Raw genomic sequence first — 22,500 nt, 5'->3', positions numbered from 1 at the left:
TATCCAGTCTGGCACAGTGTCAGACAGGCACCCGGCTTTCAGAGAAGTATATTGAAGGTTATTGAGTATTAATTGGCCAATTGTATGCTTGTATGACTTTAATATCCTATAAGTCTGTCTGTCGGTTATAAAGCGAGGCAACGCCTCATATCTCAGTAAGTTTATTAATATTGTAGTGCAGCAGTAGAATCTTATCCAAGCACTAGACCTCATGAGTGTCCATTGTGTAAGAAAAGATTCAGTCACGATAAATAAACAAGACTTAATAAGTGTCCATGGTGTGGGTAAAGATTCAGTCAGGCTGATTGTACCTAATCATATAAATTGAATATAAATACATTGCATATATACTTGAATATATGAATTAAGTTAACAATTGCTTGCTTAGTTATTTTTTAAGTTATCATATAAGTTCATTTAATTGAATATAATTTCTTGTACTTAGTAACAGTACTTAGACTACATTTAAAGTCATTTATTATACTTTTACAATTTAAACTGTTGTTTATAGTATAAGAATATATTGGCCGTTAATAGTTATGGTGCTAGGCTAGACTATGTACATGTTTAAATCTCTGATTTAAACAGAGCCAGTGTTCAGTCATATAACTGAATTTATTAAATCTTATCCTTGTATAAAATACAAGCTAATGTGAGATACTTGTCTGCAGGTGGACTGTGGATCTTCAATCAACCTAACAACTAATTCACCCCACCTGCCCCTTACAGCCCACAATCTGTCATTAGGAAAAGAGGAGCTAGAATTTACGACCCTAGCTAGAGATTTAGTTGAATTAATTTGCAGACAGTAATTTTTAATTTAGTTCAGTACAAGTCCCTGGTAGTCTCCTCTCATATCAATCTCAGCAGGTTTTTCCCACAACACACCCTGAACACCACACACACCCTGAACACCACACACACCCTGAGCACCACACACACCCTGAGCACCACACACACCCTGAGCACCACACACACCCTGAGCACCACACACACCCTGAGCACCACTCACACCCTGAGCACCACACACACCCTGAGCACCACACACACCCTGAGCACCACACACACCCTGAGCACCACACACACCCTGAGCACCACTCACACCCTGAGCACCACACACACCCTAAACCACACACACCCTAAACCACACACTCCCTAAACCACACACACCCTAAACCACACACACCCTAAACCACACACACCCTAAACCACACACACCCTAAACCACACACACCCTAAACCACACACACCCTAAACCACACACACCCTAAACCACACACACCCTAAACCACACACACCCTAAACCACACACACCCTAAACCACACACACCCTAAACCACACACACCCTAAACCACACACACCCTAAACCACACACACCCTAAACCACACACACCCTAAACCACACACACCCTAAACCACACACACCCTAAACCACACACACACCCTAAACCACACACACCTTCCTCCCTTGGGTAAAAGTGACCATGTCTTTTTGGGAATAAAGTATGCAATGCGTTATAATCTGGAAGAAAATAAGAAGGTTGAAGCAATTGAAAAACCTGACTTCAGGAGAGGACATTATGGCAACCTTAGAAAAAAATTTAGTGAGTATAATTGGACAGACTTGTTGCTAGGCAAGGAAGTGAATTAGATGTATGTCAAGTTTTGTGAAATATATGATAAAGGCACAAAAAAATTTATACCAAAACAGAGATGCAGAACTAGGAAACAGGATTGGTTCAACAGAAATTGCGAGAGGGCCAGAGACCAAAAGACACAAAAATGGAATCAATACAGGAAGAGGCCGAACCCCCAAACATACCAGCGATACAAAGATGCGAGAAACAACTACACGGCAGTGAGGAGAGAGGCAGAAAGAAATTTGAAAAAGGAATTGCAGACAAATGTAAAACAGAACCAGGTCTATTCTATAAATTCGTAAACAACAAATTGCAGGTAAAGGATAATATTCAGAGGTTGAAAATGGGAAATAGATTCACGGAAAATGAAAAGGAAATGTGTGAAACATTAAACGAAAAGTTCCAAAGTGTTTGTACAAAATTAAATCTTCAGGGAACCAGATACAATAAGAATTCCAGAGAACAACATAGAGCACATAGAGGTGTCTAGAGACGAAGTGGAAAAAATGTTCAAGGAGCTAAATAAGAACAAAGCAGTTGGTCCAGATGGAGTTTCACCATGGGTTCTGAGAGAATGTGCACCTGAGCTCAGCATTCCTCTTCAACTGATTTTTCAGGCATCCCTGTTTACAGGAGTTGTAGCTGATGTGTGCAAAAAGGCTAACATAGTTCCAATCTACAAAAGTGGAAGCAGGAAAGACCCCCTTAATTATAGACCTGTATCATTGACAAGTGTAATAGTCAAAACATTGGAAAAAATAATTAAAACTAAATGGGTAGAACACCTGGAGAGAAATGATATAATATCAAACAGACAGTATGGTTTTTTATCTGGAAGATCCTGTGTATCAAATTTACTCAGTTTCTATGATCGAGCAACAGAGATTTTACAGGAAAGAGATGGTTGGGTTGACTGCATCTATCTGGACCTAAAAAAGGCTTTCGACAGAGTTCCACATAAGAGGTTGTTCTGGAAACTGGAAAATATTGGAGGGGTGACAGGTAAGCTTCTAACATGGATGATAAATTTTCTGACCGATAGAAAAATGAGGGCAGTAATCAGAGGCAATGTATCGGAATGGAGAAATGTCACAAGTGGAGTACCACAGGGTTCAGTTCTTGCACCAGTGATGTTTATTGTCTACATAAATGATCTACCAGTTGGTATACAGAATTATATGAACATGTTTGCTGATGATAAGATAATAGGAAGGATAAGAAACTTAGATGATTGTCATGCCCTTCAAGATGACCTGGACAAAATAAGTATATGGAGCACCACTTGGCAAATGGAATTTAATGTTAATAAATGCCATGTTATGAAATGTGGAATAGGAGAACATAGACCCCACACAACCTATATATTATGTGAGAAATCTTTAAAGAATTCTGATAAAGAAAGAGATCTAGGGGTGGTTCTAGATAGAAAACTATCACCTGAGGACCACAAAGAATATTGTGCAAGGAGCCTATGCCACGCTTTCTAACTTCAGAATTGCTTTTAAATACATGGACGACGATATACTAAATAAATTATTCACGACTTTTGTTAGGCCAAAGCTAGAATATGCAGCGGTTGTGTGGTGCCCATATCTTAAGAAGCACATCAACAAACTGGAAAAGGTGCAAAGACACGCTACTAAGTGGCTCCCAGAACTGAAGAGCAAGAGCTACGAGGAGAGGTTAGAGGCATTAAATATGCCAAAACTAGAAGACAGAAGAAAGAGAGGTGATGTGATCACTACATACAAAATGGTAACAGGAATTGATAAAATCGATACGGAAGATTTCCTGAGACCTGGAACTTCAAGAACAAGGTCATATATTTAAACTAGCTAAACACAGATGCCGAAGAAATATAAGAAAATTCACTTTCGCAAACAGAGTGGTAGACAGTTGGAACAAGTTAAGTGAGAAGGTGGTGGAGGCCAAGACCGTCAGTAGTTTCAAAGCGTTATATGACAAAGAGTGCTGGGAAGACGGGACACCACGAGCGTAGCTCTCATCTTGTAACTACACTTAGGTAATTACACACCCTAAACCCTACACACACCCTAAACCACACACACACACCCTAAACCACACACACACACCCTAAACCACACACACACCCTAAACCACACACACCCTAAACCACACACACCCTAAACCACACACTCCCTAAACCACACACACCCTAAACCACACACACCCTAAACCACACACCCTAAACCACACACACACCCTAAACCACACACACCCTAAACCACACACACACCCTAAACCACACACTCCCTAAACCACACACACCCTAAACCACACACCCTAAACCACACACACCCTAAACCACACACCCTAAACCACACACACCCTAAACCACACACCCTAAACCACACACCCTAAACCACACACACCCTAAACCACACACACACCCTAAACCACACACACACCCTAAACCACACACACCCTAAACCACACACACCCTAAACCACACCCTAAACCACACACACCCTAAACCACACACACCCTAAACCACACACACCCTAAACCACACACACCCTAAACCACACCCTAAACCACACACACCCTAAACCACACACACCCTAAACCACACACACCCTAAACCACACCCTAAACCACACACACCCTAAACCACACACACCCTAAACCACACACCCTAAACCACACACACCCTAAACCACACACACCCTAAACCACACACACACCCTAAACCACACACACACCCTAAACCACACACACACCCTAAACCACACACACCCTAAACCACACACACCCTAAACCACACACACCCTAAACCACACACACCCTAAACCACACACACCCTAAACCACACCCTAAACCACACACACCCTAAACCACATACACCCTAAACCACACACACCCTAAACCACACACACCCTAAACCACACACACCCTAAACCACACACACACCCTAAACCACACACACCCTAAACCACACACCCTAAACCACACACACCCTAAACCACACCCTAAACCACACACACCCTAAACCACACACACCCTAAACCACACCCTAAACCACACACCCTAAACCACACACACCCTAAACCACACACACACCCTAAACCACACACACCCTAAACCACACACACCCTAAACCACACACCCCCTAAACCACACACACCCTAAACCACACCCTAAACCAAACACACCCTAAACCACACACACCCTAAACCACACACACCCTAAACCACACACACCCTAAACCACACACACCCTAAACCACACACACCCTAAACCACACACACCCTAAACCACACACACCCTAAACCACACACACCCTAAACCACACACACCCTAAACCACACACACCCTAAACCACACACACCCTAAACCACACACACCCTAAACCACACACCCTAAACCACACACTCCCTAAACCCCACACCCTAAACCACACCCTAAACCACACACACCCTAAACCACACACACCCTAAACCACACCCTAAACCACACACCCTAAACCACACACACCCTAAACCACACACACCCTAAACCACACACTCCCTAAACCACACACACCCTAAACCACACACACCCTAAACCACACACACCCTAAACCACACCCTAAACCACACACCCTAAACCACACACACCCTAAACCACACACACCCTAAACCACACACACCCTAAACCACACACTCCCTAAACCACACACACCCTAAACCACACACACCCTAAACCACACACACCCTAAACCACACCCTAAACCACACACTCCCTAAACCCCACACCCTAAACCACACCCTAAACCACACACTCCCTAAACCACACACCCCCTAAACCACACACACCCTAAACCCCACACCCTAAACCACACACTCCCTAAACCACACACTCCCTAAACCACACACACCCTAAACCACACACACCCTAAACCACACACACCCTAAACCACACACCCTAAACCACACACTCCCTAAACCACACACACCCTAAACCACACACACCCTAAACCACACCCTAAACCACACACACCCTAAACCACACACCCTAAACCACACACTCCCTAAACCACACACACCCTAAACCACACACACCCTAAACCCCACACCCTAAACCACACCCTAAACCACACACTCCCTAAACCACACACACCCTAAACCACACACACCCTAAACCACACACACCCTAAACCACACACACCCTAAACCACACACACCCTAAACCACACACACCCTAAACCACACACACCCTAAACCACACACACCCTAAACCACACACACACCCTAAACCACACACTCCCTAAACCACACACACCCTAAACCACACACACACCCTAAACCACACACCCTAAACCACACACACACCCTAAACCACACACACCCTAAACCACACACACCCTAAACCACACACCCTAAACCACACACACCCTAAACCACACACACACACACACACACCCTAAACCACACACCCTAAACCACACACCCTAAACCACACACACCCTAAACCACACACACCCTAACCCACACACACCCTAAACCACACACACCCTAAACCACTGCTCTAAGAAACTGTACACAAATCCCAGCCTCAGGTAAGACCCCCTTACGACGCCTCAGTAAATGTCTGGTGAGAGCCAAAGTTGACTTAGAGAACACTTGAGGCAGAGGTGACATTACCTTGGCGACGAAGACGGCGATGACCGAGGTTGCCAGCTCCGGCGCCGACGACCCGGCTGCCATGAAGGTGGCCCCGGCAACGTCCTCCGTCAGGTGAAGCGCTGTGGAAGGGAAGGGAGGGGATGGAAGGGTGATTTACTGTGCCTGTATTAACACCTGACATGTTTGTATTGGTTTTTGTCTTAATACTAGCTAGGGTGATGGTGGTGAAGATCTTCACTATACTCTGTCTTTACTATTAACCACCTTCACCACTAACTACCTACATCACTAACCACCTACACCACTAACCACCTACACCACTAACCACCTACACCACTAACCCCCCCTACACCACTAACCACCCACACCACTAACCCCCCCTACATCCTGGGGGGTGCAGGATGATCTGCACCCCCCTATGACTGTCCCCACCAGACCACTAGTCACCCTGCAAAAGGTGGTTGTAGGGAAAGTTACCTCGGGGGCACACGGCTTTGTTTTCACGCTTAATGTACCGCACTTTGGACGCAGTGGACCACAACGTCAACATTACCACGCTCTACTCATATTAAAAGCATCGCAAAACTGACGCTCTTCTCCCTAAGATTCTTTGGCTTTTGGGTAGAAAAAATACCCAAAAATGACGCTTGTCCAATATTGTACACAATATTTGTGTGGTTATGGGGCGCATCGGATACAAGGGGCAGCTTGTTATATATAATAGTAACCTATTATGTAACTTATTATATACGTTACCTATGATGACCTATTTCCCCCCACACCTTCGTCAGATAAGTACAAAATGGTCATGAATAACCAACTGTTCAGTCGTATTGATTACCTCTCCTGTCAGGCAGTGACCACATCCCAGCACACTACTGCCATTCAACTCCCTCTACCACCAATCCCCTCCCAGTAACTCATCCACCCAGCAACCAGCCCCACACTACCAAACACCTCCCCAACCACACCTACCACCACCAACTACCCCTACTACAATCTACCACCCAACAGGAGCAGACGACTGCTGACTCCTGTTAGCTGGCTGAGAGCTTTCCCTTCCCATAGCTCATGGTAAGCCTTACCCTACTAGTTTTACACACAGGTGGGTACAGGAGCAGACGACTGCTGACTCCTGTTAGCTGGCTGAGAGCTTTCCCTTCCCATAGCTCATGGTAAGCCTTACCCTACTAGTTTTACACACAGGTGGGTACAGGAGCAGACGACCTTGCTTCCTGCAGGTCGGCGTTCAATCCCCAACCGTCTAAGAGGTTGGGCACTATTCCCCCCCCCCTTGTCCCATCCCAGATCATAAACCTGATCCCTTCCAGGGGCAATATAGACGTAACTGATTGCCGCTTTATCCTGATAGTTCTGGCACTCCCTGCTGTTGTCTCTCAACAGTGCCCCCGTGAGTGAGTCCCCCGTGTCCCCGTGAGTGAGTCCCCCGTGTCCCCGTGAGTGAGTCCCCCGTGTCCCCGTGAGTGAGTCCCCCGTGTCCCCGTGAGTGAGTCCCCCGTATCCCCGTGAGTGAGTCCCCCGTGTCCCCGTGAGTGAGTCCCCCGTGTCCCCGTGAGTGAGTCCCCCGTGTCCCCGTGAGTGAGTCCCCCCGTGTCCCCGTAAGTGAGTCCCCCCGTGTCCCCGTGAGTGAGTCCCCCCGTGTCCCCGTGAGTGAGTCCCCACGTGTCCCCGTGAGTGAGTCCCCACGTGTCCCCGTGAGTCCCCCCGTGTCCCCGTGAGTGAGTCCCCACGTGTCCCCGTGAGTGAGTCCCCCCGTGTCCCCGTGAGTGAGTCCCCCGTGTCCCCGTGAGCGAGTCCCCCGTGTCCCCGTGAGTGAGTCCCCTCGTGTCCCCGTGAGTGAGTCCCCCGTGTCCCCGCGAGTGAGTCCCCCGTGTCCCCGTGAGTCCCCCGGTGTCCCCGTGAGTGAGTCCCCCGGTGTCCCCGTGAGTCCCCCTCGTGTCCCCGTGAGGGAGTCCCCCTCGTGTCCCCGTGAGTCCCCCTCGTGTCCCCGTGAGTCCCCCTCGTGTCCCCGTGAGTCCCCCTCGTGTCCCCGTGAGCGAGTCCCCGTGAGTCCCCCCGTGTCCCCGTGAGCGAGTCCCCTTCGTGTCCCCGTGAGCGAGTCCCCTTCGTGTCCCCGTGAGTGAGTCCCCTTCGTGTCCCAGTGAGCGAGTCCCCTTCGTGTCCCCGTCAGCGAGTCCCCCTCGTGTCCCCGTCAGCGAGTCCCCCTCGTGTCCCCGTCAGCGAGTCCCCCTCGTGTCCCCGTCAGCGAGTCCCCCTCGTGTCCCCGTCAGCGAGTCCCCCTCGTGTCCCCGTCAGCGAGTCCCCCTCGTGTCCCCGTCAGCGAGTCCCCCTCGTGTCCCCGTCAGCGAGTCCCCCTCGTGTCCCCGTCAGCGAGTCCCCCTCGTGTCCCCGTCAGCGAGTCCCCCCTCGTGTCCCCGTGAGTCCCCCCTCGTGTCCATGTGAGCGAGTCCCCCTCGTGTCCCCGTGAGCGAGTCCCCCTCGTGTCCCCGTGAGCGAGTCCCCTGTGTCCCCGTGAGTGAGTCCCCCCCGTGTCCCCGTGAGCGAGTCCCCCCCCGTGTCCCCGTGAGCGAGTCCCCCCCCCGTGTCCCCGTGAGCGAGTCCCCCCGTGAGCGAGTCCCCCCCGTGTCCCCGTGAGCGAGTCCCCCTCGTGTCCCCGTGAGCGAGTCCCCCCCGTGTCCCCGTGAGCGAGCCCCCCCCCCTGTGTCCCCGTGAGCGAGTCCCCCCGTGTCCCCGTGAGCGAGTCCCCCTCGTGTCCCCGTGAGCGAGCCCCCCCCTGTGTCCCCGTGAGCGAGCCCCCCCCCCCCGTGTCCCCGTGAGTGAGTCCCCCTCGTGTCCCCGTGAGCGAGCCCCACCCCGTGTCCCCGTGAGCGAGCCCCCCCCCCCGTGTCCCCGTCAGCGAGTCCCCCTCGTGTCCCCGTGAGTCCCCCTCGTGTCCCCGTGAGTCCCCCTCGTGTCCCCGTGAGTCCCCCTCGTGTCCCCGTGAGTCCCCCTCGTGTCCCCGTGAGCGAGTCCCCGTGAGTCCCCCCGTGTCCCCGTGAGCGAGTCCCCTTCGTGTCCCCGTGAGCGAGTCCCCTTCGTGTCCCCGTGAGCGAGTCCCCTTCGTGTCCCCGTGAGCGAGTCCCCTTCGTGTCCCCGTCAGCGAGTCCCCCTCGTGTCCCCGTGAGCGAGTCCACTGTGTCCCCGTGATTGAGTCCCCCCCGTGTCCCCGTGAGCGAGTCCCCCCCCGTGTCCCCGTGAGCGAGTCCCCCCCCGTGTCCCCGTGAGCGAGTCCCCTCGTGAGCGAGTCCCCCCCGTGTCCCCGTGAGCGAGTCCCCCTCGTGTCCCCGTGAGCGAGTCCCCCCGTGTCCCCGTGAGCGAGTCCCCCTCGTGTCCCCGTGAGCGAGTCCCCCTCGTGTCCCCGTGAGCGAGTCCCCCTCGTGTCCCCGTGAGTGAGTCCCCCCCGTGTCCCCGTGAGCGAGTCCCCCCCGTGTCCCCGTGAGCGAGTCCCCCCCCCCCGTGTCCCCGTGAGCGAGTCCCCCCGTGAGCGAGTCCCCCCGTGTCCCTGTGAGCGAGTCCCCCTCGTGTCCCCGTGAGCGAGTCCCCCTCGTGTCCCCGTGAGCGAGTCCCCCCCGTGTCCCCGTGAGCGAGTCCCCCTCGTGTCCCCGTGAGCGAGTCCCCCCGTGTCCCCGTGAGCGAGTCCCCCTCGTGTCCCCGTGAGCGAGCCCCCCCCCCTGTGTCCCCGTGAGCGAGTCCCCCCGTGTCCCCGTGAGCGAGCCCCCCCCTGTGTCCCCGTGAGCGAGCCCCCCCCCCCCGTGTCCCCGTGAGTGAGTCCCCCTCGTGTCCCCGTGAGCGAGCCCCACCCCGTGTCCCCGTGAGCGAGCCCCACCCCGTGTCCCCGTGAGCGAGCCCCCCCCGTGTCCCCGTCAGCGAGTCCCCCTCGTGTCCCCGTGAGTCCCCCTCGTGTCCCCGTGAGTCCCCCTCGTGTCCCCGTGAGTCCCCCTCGTGTCCCCGTGAGTCCCCCTCGTGTCCCCGTGAGTCCCCCTCGTGTCCCCGTGAGTCCCCCTCGTGTCCCCGTGAGTCCCCCTCGTGTCCCCGTGAGTCCCCCTCGTGTCCCCGTGAGTCCCCCTCGTGTCCCCGTGAGCGAGTCCCCGTGAGCGAGTCCCCTTCGTGTCCCCGTGAGCGAGTCCCCTTCGTGTCCCCGTGAGCGAGTCCCCTTCGTGTCCCCGTGAGCGAGTCCCCTTCGTGTCCCCGTCAGCGAGTCCCCCTCGTGTCCCCGTGAGCGAGTCCCCTGTGTCCCCGTGATTGAGTCCCCCCCGTGTCCCCGTGAGCGAGTCCCCCCCCCGTGTCCCCGTGAGCGAGTCCCCCCCCCCCGTGTCCCCGTGAGCGAGTCCCCTCGTGAGCGAGTCCCCCCCGTGTCCCCGTGAGCGAGTCCCCCTCGTGTCCCCGTGAGCGAGTCCCCCCCGTGTCCCCGTGAGCGAGTCCCCCTCGTGTCCCCGTGAGCGAGTCCCCCTCGTGTCCCCGTGAGCGAGTCCCCCTCGTGTCCCCGTGAGCGAGTCCCCCTCGTGTCCCCGTGAGCGAGCCCCCCCCCCCCGTGTCCCCGTGAGCGAGCCCCCCCCCGTGTCCCCGTGAGTGAGTCCCCCTCGTGTCCCCGTGAGCGAGCCCCCCCCCCGTGTCCCCGTGAGCGAGCCCCCCCCCCGTGTCCCCGTGAGCGAGCCCCCCCCCGTGTCCCCGTCAGCGAGTCCCCCCCCCGTGTCCCCGTCAGCGAGTCCCCCTCGTGTCCCCGTCAGCGAGTCCCCCTCGTGTCCCCGTCAGCGAGTCCCACTCGTGTCCCCGTCAGCGAGTCCCCCTCGTGTCCCCGTCAGCGAGTCCCCCTCGTGTCCCCGTCAGCGAGTCCCCCTCGTGTCCCCGTCAGCGAGTCCCCCTCGTGTCCCCGTCAGCGAGTCCCCCTCGTGTCCCCGTCAGCGAGTCCCCCTCGTGTCCCCGTCAGCGAGTCCCCCTCGTGTCCCCGTCAGCGAGTCCCCCTCGTGTCCCCGTCAGCGAGTCCCCCTCGTGTCCCCGTCAGCGAGTCCCCCTCGTGTCCCCGTCAGCGAGTCCCCCCTCGTGTCCCCGTCAGCGAGTCCCCCTCGTGTCCCCGTCAGCGAGTCCCCCTCGTGTCCCCGTGAGCGAGTACCCCTCGTGTCCCCGTGAGTCCCCCCTCGTGTCCCCGTGAGTCCCCCTCGTGTCCCCGTGAGTCCCCCCTCGTGTCCCCGTGAGCGAGTCCCCGTGAGTCCCCCCGTGTCCCCGTGAGCGAGTCCCCTTCGTATCCCCGTGAGCGAGTCCCCTTCATGTCCCCGTGAGCGAGTCCCCTTCGTGTCCCCGTGAGCGAGTCCCCTTCGTGTCCCCGTGAGCGAGTCCCCTTCGTGTCCCCGTGAGCGAGTCCCCTTCGTGTCCCCGTGAGCGAGTCCCCTTCGTGTCCCCGTGAGCGAGTCCCCCTCGTGTCCCCGTGAGCGAGTCCCCTCGTGTCCCCGTGAGCGAGTCCCCCTCGTGTCCCCGTGAGCGAGTCCCCCTCGTGTCCCCGTGAGCGAGTCCCCCTCGTGTCCCCGTCAGCGAGTCCCCCTCGTGTCCCCGTCAGCGAGTCCCCCTCGTGTCCCCGTCAGCGAGTCCCCCTCGTGTCCCCGTCAGCGAGTCCCCCTCGTGTCCCCGTCAGCGAGTCCCCCTCGTGTCCCCGTCAGCGAGTCCCCCTCGTGTCCCCGTCAGCGAGTCCCCCTCGTGTCCCCCGTCAGCGAGTCCCCCTCGTGTCCCCGTCAGCGAGTCCCCCTCGTGTCCCCGTCAGCGAGTCCCCCTCGTGTCCCCGTCAGCGAGTCCCCCTCGTGTCCCCGTCAGCGAGTCCCCCTCGTGTCCCCGTCAGCGAGTCCCCCTCGTGTCCCCGTCAGCGAGTCCCCCTCGTGTCCCCGTCAGCGAGTCCCCCTCGTGTCCCCGTCAGCGAGTCCCCCTCGTGTCCCCGTCAGCGAGTCCCCCTCGTGTCCCCGTCAGCGAGTCCCCCTCGTGTCCCCGTCAGCGAGTCCCCCTCGTGTCCCCGTCAGCGAGTCCCCCTCGTGTCCCCGTCAGCGAGTCCCCCTCGTGGTCCCCGTCAGCGAGTCCCCCTCGTGTCCCCGTCAGCGAGTCCCCCTCGTGTCCCCGTCAGCGAGTCCCCCTCGTGTCCCCGTCAGCGAGTCCCCCTCGTGTCCCCGTCAGCGAGTCCCCCTCGTGTCCCCGTCAGCGAGTCCCCCTCGTGTCCCCGTCAGCGAGTCCCCCTCGTGTCCCCGTCAGCGAGTCCCCCTCGTGTCCCCGTCAGCGAAGTCCCCCTCGTGTCCCCGTCAGCGAGTCCCCCTCGTGTCCCCGTCAGCGAGTCCCCCTCGTGTCCCCGTCAGCGAGTCCCCCCCTCGTGTCCCCGTCAGCGAGTCCCCCCTCGTGTCCCCGTCAGCGAGTCCCCCCCTCGTGTCCCCGTCAGCGAGTCCCCCCCTCGTGTCCCCGTCAGCGAGTCCCCCCCTCGTGTCCCGTCAGCGAGTCCCCCCCTCGTGTCCCCGTCAGCGAGTCCCACCCTCGTGTCCCCGTCAGCGAGTCCCCCCTCGTGTCCCCGTCAGCGAGTTCCCCCCCTCGTGTCCCCCGTCAGCGAGTCCCCCCCTCGTGTCCCCGTCAGCGAGTCCCCCCTCGTGTCCCCGTCAGCGAGTCCCCCCCTCGTGTCCCCGTCAGCGAGTCCCCCCCTCGTGTCCCGTCAGCGAGTCCCCCCCTCGTGTCCCCGTCAGCGAGTCCCCCCTCGTGTCCCCGTCAGCGAGTCCCCCCTCGTGTCCCCGTCAGCGAGTCCCCCCCTCGTGTCCCCGTCAGCGAGTCCCCCCTCGTGTCCCCGTCAGCGAGTCCCCCCCTCGTGTCCCCGTCAGCGAGTCCCCCCCTCGTGTCCCCGTCAGCGAGTCCCCCCCTCGTGTCCCCGTCAGCGAGTCCCCCCTCGTGTCCCCGTCAGCGAGTCCCCCCCTCGTGTCCCCGTCAGCGAGTCCCCCCTCGTGTCCCCGTCAGCGAGTCTCCCCCTCGTGTCCCCGTCAGCGAGTCTCCCCCTCGTGTCCCCGTGAGCGAGTCTCCCCCTCGTGTCCCCGTGAGCGAGTCTCCCCCTCGTGTCCCCGTCAGCGAGTCCCCCTCGTGTCCCCGTCAGCGAGTCCCCCTCGTGTCCCCGTCAGCGAGTCCCCCTCGTGGTCCCCGTCAGCGAGTCCCCCTCGTGTCCCCGTCAGCGAGTCCCCCTCGTGTCCCCGTCAGCGAGTCCCCCTCGTGTCCCCGTCAGCGAGTCCCCCTCGTGTCCCCGTCAGCGAGTCCCCCTCGTGTCCCCGTCAGCGAGTCCCCCTCGTGTCCCCGTCAGCGAGTCCCCCTCGTGTCCCCGTCAGCGAGTCCCCCTCGTGTCCCCGTCAGCGAGTCCCCCTCGTGTCCCCGTCAGCGAGTCCCCCTCGTGTCCCCGTCAGCGAGTCCCCCTCGTGTCCCCGTCAGCGAGTCCCCCTCGTGTCCCCGTCAGCGAGTCCCCCTCGTGTCCCCGTCAGCGAGTCCCCCTCGTGTCCCCGTCAGCGAGTCCCCCTCGTGTCCCCGTCAGCGAGTCCCCCTCGTGTCCCCGTCAGCGAGTCCCCCTCGTGTCCCCGTCAGCGAGTCCCCCTCGTGTCCCCGTCAGCGAGTCCCCCTCGTGTCCCCGTCAGCGAGTCCCCCTCGTGTCCCCGTCAGCGAGTCCCCCTCGTGTCCCCGTCAGCGAGTCCCCCTCGTGTCCCCGTCAGCGAGTCCCCCTCGTGTCCCCGTCAGCGAGTCCCCCTCGTGTCCCCGTCAGCGAGTCCCCCTCGTGTCCCCGTCAGCGAGTCCCCCTCGTGTCCCCGTCAGCGAGTCCCCCTCGTGTCCCCGTCAGCGAGTCCCCCTCGTGTCCCCGTCAGCGAGTCCCCCTCGTGTCCCCGTCAGCGAGTCCCCCTCGTGTCCCCGTCAGCGAGTCCCCCTCGTGTCCCCGTCAGCGAGTCCCCCTCGTGTCCCCGTCAGCGAGTCCCCCTCGTGTCCCCGTCAGCGAGTCCCCCTCGTGTCCCCGTCAGCGAGTCCCCCTCGTGTCCCCGTCAGCGAGTCCCCCTCGTGTCCCCGTCAGCGAGTCCCCCTCGTGTCCCCGTCAGCGAGTCCCCCTCGTGTCCCCGTCAGCGAGTCCCCCCTCGTGTCCCCGTCAGCGAGTCCCCCTCGTGTCCCCGTCAGCGAGTCCCCCTCGTGTCCCCGTCAGCGAGTCCCCCTCGTGTCCCCGTCAGCGAGTCCCCCTCGTGTCCCCGTCAGCGAGTCCCCCTCGTGTCCCCGTCAGCGAGTCCCCCTCGTGTCCCCGTCAGCGAGTCCCCCTCGTGTCCCCGTCAGCGAGTCCCCCTCGTGTCCCCGTCAGCGAGTCCCCCTCGTGTCCCCGTCAGCGAGTCCCCCTCGTGTCCCCGTCAGCGAGTCCCCCTCGTGTCCCCGTCAGCGAGTCCCCCTCGTGTCCCCGTCAGCGAGTCCCCCTCGTGTCCCCGTCAGCGAGTCCCCCTCGTGTCCCCGTCAGCGAGTCCCCCTCGTGTCCCCGTCAGCGAGTCCCCCTCGTGTCCCCGTCAGCGAGTCCCCCTCGTGTCCCCGTCAGCGAGTCCCCCTCGTGTCCCCGTCAGCGAGTCCCCCTCGTGTCCCCGTCAGCGAGTCCCCCTCGTGTCCCCGTGAGTCCCCCCTCGTGTCCATGTGAGCGAGTCCCCCTCGTGTCCCCGTGAGCGAGTCCCCCTCGTGTCCCCGTGAGCGAGTCCCCTGTGTCCCCGTGAGTGAGTCCCCCCCGTGTCCCCGTGAGCGAGTCCCCCCCGTGTTCCCGTGAGCGAGTCCCCCCCCCCGTGTCCCCGTGAGCGAGTCCCCCCGTGAGCGAGTCCCCCCGTGTCCCCGTGAGCGAGTCCCCCTCGTGTCCCCGTCAGCGAGTCCCCCCCGTGTCCCCGTGAGCGAGTCCCCCTCGTGTCCCCGTGAGCGAGTCCCCTGTGTCCCCGTGAGCGAGTCCCCTGTGTCCCCGTGAGCGAGTCCCCTGTGTCCCCGTGAGTGAGTCCCCCCTGTGTCCCCGTGAGCGAGTCCCCCCGTGTCCCCGTGAGCGAGTCCCCCTCGTGTCCCCGTGAGCGAGTCCCCCCCCGTGTCCCCGTGAGCGAGTCCCCCTCGTGTCCCCGTGAGCGAGTCCCCCTCGTGTCCCCGTGAGCGAGTCCCCCCCGTGTCCCCGTGAGCGAGTCCCCCTCGTGTCCCCGTGAGCGAGCCCCCCCCCCGTGTCCCCGTGAGCGAGCCCCCCCCCCCGTGTCCCCGTGAGCGAGCCCCCCCCCCCGTGTCCCCGTGAGCGAGCCCCCCCCGTGTCCCCGTGAGCGAGCCCCCCCCCCCGTGTCCCCGTGAGCGAGCCCCCCCACGTGTCCCCGTGAGCGAGCCCCCCCCCCGTGTCCCCGTGAGCGAGCACCCCCCCGTGTCCCCGTCAGCGAGTCCCCCTCGTGTCCCCGTCAGCGAGTCCCCCTCGTGTCCCCGTCAGCGAGTCCCCCTCGTGTCCCCGTCAGCGAGTCCCCCTCGTGTCCCCGTCAGCGAGTCCCCCTCGTGTCCCCGTCAGCGAGTCCCCCTCGTGTCCCCGTCAGCGAGTCCCCCTCGTGTCCCCGTCAGCGAGTCCCCCTCGTGTCCCCGTCAGCGAGTCCCCCTCGTGTCCCCGTCAGCGAGTCCCCCTCGTGTCCCCGTCAGCGAGTTCCCCTCGTGTCCCCGTCAGCGAGTTCCCCTCGTGTCCCTGTCAGCGAGTCCCCCTCGTGTCCCCGTCAGCGAGTCCCCCTCGTGTCCCTGTCAGCGAGTCCCCCTCGTGTCCCCGTCAGCGAGTCCCCCTCGTGTCCCCGTCAGCGAGTCCCCCTCGTGTCCCCGTCAGCGAGTCCCCCTCGTGTCCCCGTCAGCGAGTCCCCCTCGTGTCCCCGTCAGCGAGTCCCCCTCGTGTCCCCATCAGCGAGTCCCCCTCGTGTCCCCGTCAGCGAGTCCCCCTCGTGTCCCCGTGAGTCCCCCCTCGTGTCCATGTGAGCGAGTCCCCCTCGTGTCCCCGTGAGCGAGTCCCCCGTGTCCCCGTGAGCGAGTCCCCCCCGTGTCCCCGTGAGCGAGTCCCCCTCGTGTCCCCGTGAGCGAGTCCCCCTCGTGTCCCCGTGAGCGAGTCCCCCCGTGTCCCCGTGAGCGAGTCCCCCTCGTGTCCCCGTGTCCCCGTGATCGAGTCCCCCTCGTGTCCCCGTGAGCGAGCCCCCCCCCCCGTGTCCCCGTGAGCGAGCCCCCCCCCTCCCCCCATGTCCCCGTGAGTGAGTCCCCCTCGTGTCCCCATGAGGGGTGTCTGGGGAGGGAAGTGCTCGCCCTCAACGGCTCCAGTTGCAGGTGTCGATACCAGGAGGTTATGTGACGTGTTCCCCTGCACGGTGTCCCCTTCCACAACCACCACCCCAGCCTGGCCCACCACCACCACCACCACCACCCCAGCCTGGCCCACCACCACCACCCCAACCTGGCCCACCACCACCACCACCACCCCAACCTGGCCCACCACCACCACCCCAGCCTGGCCCACCACCACCACCCCAGCCTGGCCCACCACCACCACCCCAGCCTGGCCCACCACCACCACCACCACCCCAGCCTGGCCCACCACCACCACCACCACCCCAACCTGGCCCACCACCACCACCCCAACCTGGTCCACCACCACCACCCCAGCCTGGCCCACCACCACCACCACCACCACCCCAACCTGGCCCACCACCACCACCCCAACCTGGCCCACCACCACCACCCCAACCTGGTCCACCACCACCACTGTCGGAAAATCCGACACCATTTAATAATCATACAGATAATAGCTGTATTGTATAAACAAGTTACCCATAGAAAACGTAACTTGTAGTGGAATTACCGTCTAAAGAAAACGGGATATCATCACCACATACTATTATATTCACCACCTATTATGGTGGGAATTATTCTTAAATACATTAGTCTTTGGACTTTACCATTATAAAAACATCTCATATAAATTAACTTAATTATCAATATTAAAGTAGAGTAAATGTGTCCCTTCTATCACTTATTGACATCTGGACAATGTAGGCCAGGTGTCAGGGGGGAAGGAGGGCAGCCATTGTTTATACTAGACCAGAGGCACACGGGAGCAAATACGGCTCCTGTTAATTTTACTTGGACGAAGTGTTATGGAAACCAAAGGTGTACCATTATCAACACGCTGTCAACAAATTCAAGTTAAGTGTCTTTCCGAAACCCATTATCTATCATTAGTGGCCATTAATGTCATTGGGTAGGGTGATCCAGTTAGATCACGAAATCGCCTCATACTAAAGGTAATTAAGCCAGGTCTTCATTGTTCCATGTACAGTATTTTCTCTGACATAGCTTGTCATATATAGGTATCTGGCTTTACAGCTAGCGCCCTTTTAACAGGTTAAGACGAGGAAGCATATGCTTTGTGCATCAGTTACCAGGGTGATGGAAGCTACCTCAAAGAGGGAAAATGTGGCGTCTACAACCTAGTTATACCTGGTGGACTAAAGCTTGCTGTACAAATAAGATAAGGAACCTTTTCAATGTATGAAGTCTAATACTGTAGTTTGATTGGCTGCATATATATAATTTAATTAATATAAACCCCCCTAATGTGTAGAGGATCGATTTGTGAGATTGAGATTATTGCAGAAATACAGTCCACTTAACATCATACAAATTGCTATCGAAGTATATAAATTAACGTAAATATAAATTCTATATATATTCATATAAATTAAATAAATATAAATCTCACAGGTCGGTTCCCACAACCACCCCAACCTGGCCCACCACCACCACCACCCCAACCTGGTCCCCCACCACCACCACCACCACCATCACCCCAACCTGGCCCACCACCACCACCACCCCAACCTGGTCCCCCACCACCACCACCACCACCCCAACCTGGCCCACCACCACCACCACCCCAACCTGGTCCCCCACCACCACCACCACCACCCCAACCTGGCCCACCACCACCACCACCACCCCAACCTGGCCCACCACCACCACCACCACCCCAACCTGGCCCACCACCACCACCACCACCCCAACCTGGTCCCCCACCACCACCACCCCAACCTGGCCCACCACCACCACCACCACCTCAACCTGGTCCCCCACCACCACCCCCCCAACCTGGTCCACCACCACCACTACCACCACCACCCCCCAACCTGGTCCACCACCACCACCACCACCCCAACCTGGCCCACCACCACCACCCCAACCTGGCCCACCACCATCACCACCACCTCAACCTGGTCCCCCACCACCACCCCCCCCCAACCTGGTCCACCACCACCACCACCACCACCCCCCAACCTGGTCCACCACCACCACCACCACCACCTCAACCTGGTCCCCCACCACCACCCCCCCCCCAACCTGGTCCACCACCACCACCACCACCACCACCCCCCAACCTGGTCCACCACCACCACCACCACCACCTCAACCTGGTCCCCCACCACCACCACCCCCCAACCTGGTCCACCACCACCACCACCACCACCACCACCCCAACCTGGCCCACCACCACCACCACCACTACCACCACCACCCCCCAACCTGGCCCACCACCACTCCAACCTGGCCCACCACCACCACCACCACCACCACCACCACCACCACCCCCCAACCTGGTCCACCACCACCACCACCCCCCAACCTGGTCCCCCACCACCACCACCACCACCACCCCCCCCCCCCCCCAACCTGGTCCACCACCACCACCACCACCACCACCACCCCAACCTGGTCCCCCACCACCACCACCACCCCAACCTGGTCCCCCACCACCACCACCACCCCCCAACCTGGTCCACCACCACCACCACCCCAACCTGGTCCCCCACCACCACCACCACCCCCCAACCTGGTCCACCACCACCACCACCACCACCACCACCCCCCAACCTGGTCCCCCACCACCACCACCACCACCCCCCAACCTGGTCCCCCACCACCACCACCACCACCACCACCCCCCAACCTGGTCCCCCACCACCACCACCACCACCACCACCCCAACCTGGTCCCCCACCACCACCACCACCCCAACCTGGTCCACCACCACCACCACCACCCCAACCTGGTCCACCACCACCACCACCACCACCACCACCACCACCACCACCCCAACCTGGCCCACCACCACCACCACCACCACCACCACCACCACCACCCCAACCTGGCCCACCACCACCACCACCACCCCAACCTGGCCCACCACCACCACCACCACCACCACCCCAACCTGGCCCACCACCACCACCACCACCCCAGCCTGGCCCACCACCACCACCACCACCACCCCAACCTGGCCCACCACCACCACTACCACCTCAACCTGGTCCCCCACCACCACCACCACCCCCCCAACCTGGTCCCCCACCACCACCACCCCAACCTGGCCCACCACCACCACCACCACCCCCCCAACCTGGTCCACCACCACCACTACCCCAACCTGGCCCACCACCACCACCACCACTACCACCTCAACCTGGTCCCCCACCACCACCACCACCCCCCCAACCTGGTCCCCCACCACCACCACCCCAACCTGGCCCACCACCACCACCCCAACCTGGCCCACCACCACCACCCCAACCTGGCCCACCACCACCACCACCACTACCCCAACCTGGCCCACCACCACCACCACCACAACCACCTCAACCTGGTCCCCCACCACCACCACCACCCCCCCAACCTGGTCCCCCACCACCACCACCCCAACCTGGCCCACCACCACCACCACCACCACCCCAACCTGGCCCACCACCACCACCACCACCACCCCAACCTGGCCCACCACCACCACCACCACTACCACCTCAACCTGGTCCCCCACCACCACCACCACCCCCCCAACCTGGTCCCCCACCACCACCACCCCAACCTGGCCCACCACCACCACCACCACTACCACCTCAACCTGGTCCCCCACCACCACAACCACCACCCCAACCTGGCCCACCACCACCACCACCCCAACCTGGTCCCCCACTACCACTACCACCCCAACCTGGCCCACCACTACCACCCCAACCTGGCCCACCACCACCACTACCACCCCAACCTGGTCCCCCACCACTACCACCCCAACCTGGCCCACCACCACTACCACCCCAACCTGGTCCCCCACTACCACTACCACCCCAACCTGGCCCACCACTACCACCCCAACCTGGCCCACCACTACCACTACCACCCCAACCTGGTCCCCCACCACTACCACCCCAACCTGGCCCACCACCACCACCCCAACCTGGTCCCCCACCACCACCACTACCACGTCAACCTGGTCCCCCACCACCACCACCACCCCAACCTGGTCCACCACCACCACCACCACCACCCCAGCCTGGCCCACCACCACCACCACCCCAACCTGGCCCACCACCACCACCCCAACCTGGCCCACCACCACCACCACCCCAGCCTGGCCCACCACCACCACCACCCCAGCCTGGCCCACCACCACCACCACCCCAGCCTGGCCCACCACCACCACCCCAACCTGGCCCACCACCACCACCACCCCAGCCTGGCCCACCACCACCACCCCAACCTGGCCCCCCACCACCACCAACCCAGCCTGGCCCATCACCACCACCACCTGGCCCACTACCACACCAACCTGGCCCACCACCACCATCACCACTTCAGGAACCTCAGGTGACTGATGGTTGAGAGGCGGGACCAAGGAGCCGAAGCTCAACCCCAACGTGTACAACTAGGTGACCAGCACACAGTACAGTACTGAGCATCAGGAGAGCACCGCCAGGGACTGTAACAGCCTCGACCACACACACCAGCAACACGCACCTCCAACAGGTGACGAGCACACAGTACAGTACTGAGCATGAGGAGAGCACCGCCGGGGACTGTAACAGCCTCGACCACACACACCAGCAACACGCACGTCCAACATGAAGAGTAAAGCTTGTAGAGTCAACAGTGATAAACACACGTATTTATCAACAGTGTCGTCAGTGACACTTTATAAACAAACGCTCGTTAAACCTCTGTATTAGCTTTACAATCTCGCTCACTTAATGCAGGTCGGCGCTCAATCCCCGACAGTCTAAGTGGTTGGTCACCATTCCTTCCCTTCACCGAGCGGACAGCACACTGGACTTGTGATCCTGTGGTCCTGGGTTCGATCCCAGGCGCCGGCGAGAAACAATGGGCAGAGCTTCTTTCACCCTATGCCCCTGTTACCTAGCAGTACAATAGGTACCTGGGTGTTAGTCAGCTGTCACGGGCTGCTTTCTGGGGGTGGAGGCCTGGTCGAGGACCGGGCCGCGGGGACACTAAAAAGCCCCGAAATCATCTCAAGATAACCTCAAGATAACCTACGTGAATCACAATAAACAAACACAGTTGAACCAGTCAGTCTATAGAGGCAGAACCAGGAGCTGAAGTTCGACTCCCAACCCCTGACCAAGATACCAATCCCATTGTTCCCGGCCCAGACGATGTCCCCCCCCCCCCCCCCCCCCTCACCTTAAAAAGTTCAAGAAAACTTAGAAACGTTACAAAAGTTCCCAAGGAGACTTGTTCCAGAAACTTGGTGGGAGGGAAGACAGGAAGTATGAGAGAGTTAAAGTACTTAATTGACCAGGCTGGCAAGAGGTCATGTTGACATGAACACTGAACATGAGGACATGTTGACATGAACACTGAACAAGAGGTCATGTTGACATGAACACTGAACATGAGGACATGTTGGCATGAACAGAACAAGAGGACATGTTGACATGAACAGAACATGAGGACATGTTGACATCAACAGAACATGAGGACATGTTGACATGAACACTGAACATGAGGACATGTTGACATCAACAGAACATGAGGACATGTTGACTAGAACACTGAACATGAGGACATGTTGACATGAACACTGAACATGAGGACATGTTGACATGAACACTGAACAAGAGGTCATGTTGACATGAACACTGAACAAGAGGACATGTTGACATGAACACTGAACAAGAGGACATGTTGACATGAACACTGAACAAGAGGACATGTTGACATGAACACTGAACAAGAGGACATGTTGACATAAACACTGAACAAGAGGACATGTTGACATGAACACTGAACAAGAGGACATGTTGACATGAACACTGAACAAGAGGACATGTTGACAAGAACACTGAAC

At 59.3% G+C, this 22,500-nt stretch overlaps 1 protein-coding gene across 1 annotated transcript in view; it reads right to left on the bottom strand.

Moving 5' to 3' along the window:
• LOC123758407 (probable sodium/potassium/calcium exchanger CG1090) overlaps positions 1-22,500 on the bottom strand; it is a gene marked incomplete at its 5' end in the record, with an annotated part of 157,381 nt that overhangs the window by 75,444 nt on the left and 59,437 nt on the right. The window contains 1 exon segment of the mRNA XM_069323107.1: positions 6,183-6,385. Within this exon segment, the coding sequence (XP_069179208.1) occupies positions 6,183-6,385 (203 nt within the window).

The sequence above is a fragment of the Procambarus clarkii genome, chromosome 11 (genome assembly GCF_040958095.1).
Source record: "Procambarus clarkii isolate CNS0578487 chromosome 11, FALCON_Pclarkii_2.0, whole genome shotgun sequence".
Taxonomy (NCBI): domain Eukaryota; kingdom Metazoa; phylum Arthropoda; class Malacostraca; order Decapoda; family Cambaridae; genus Procambarus; species Procambarus clarkii.
This window is presented reverse-complemented; position numbering and strand designations above follow the sequence as displayed.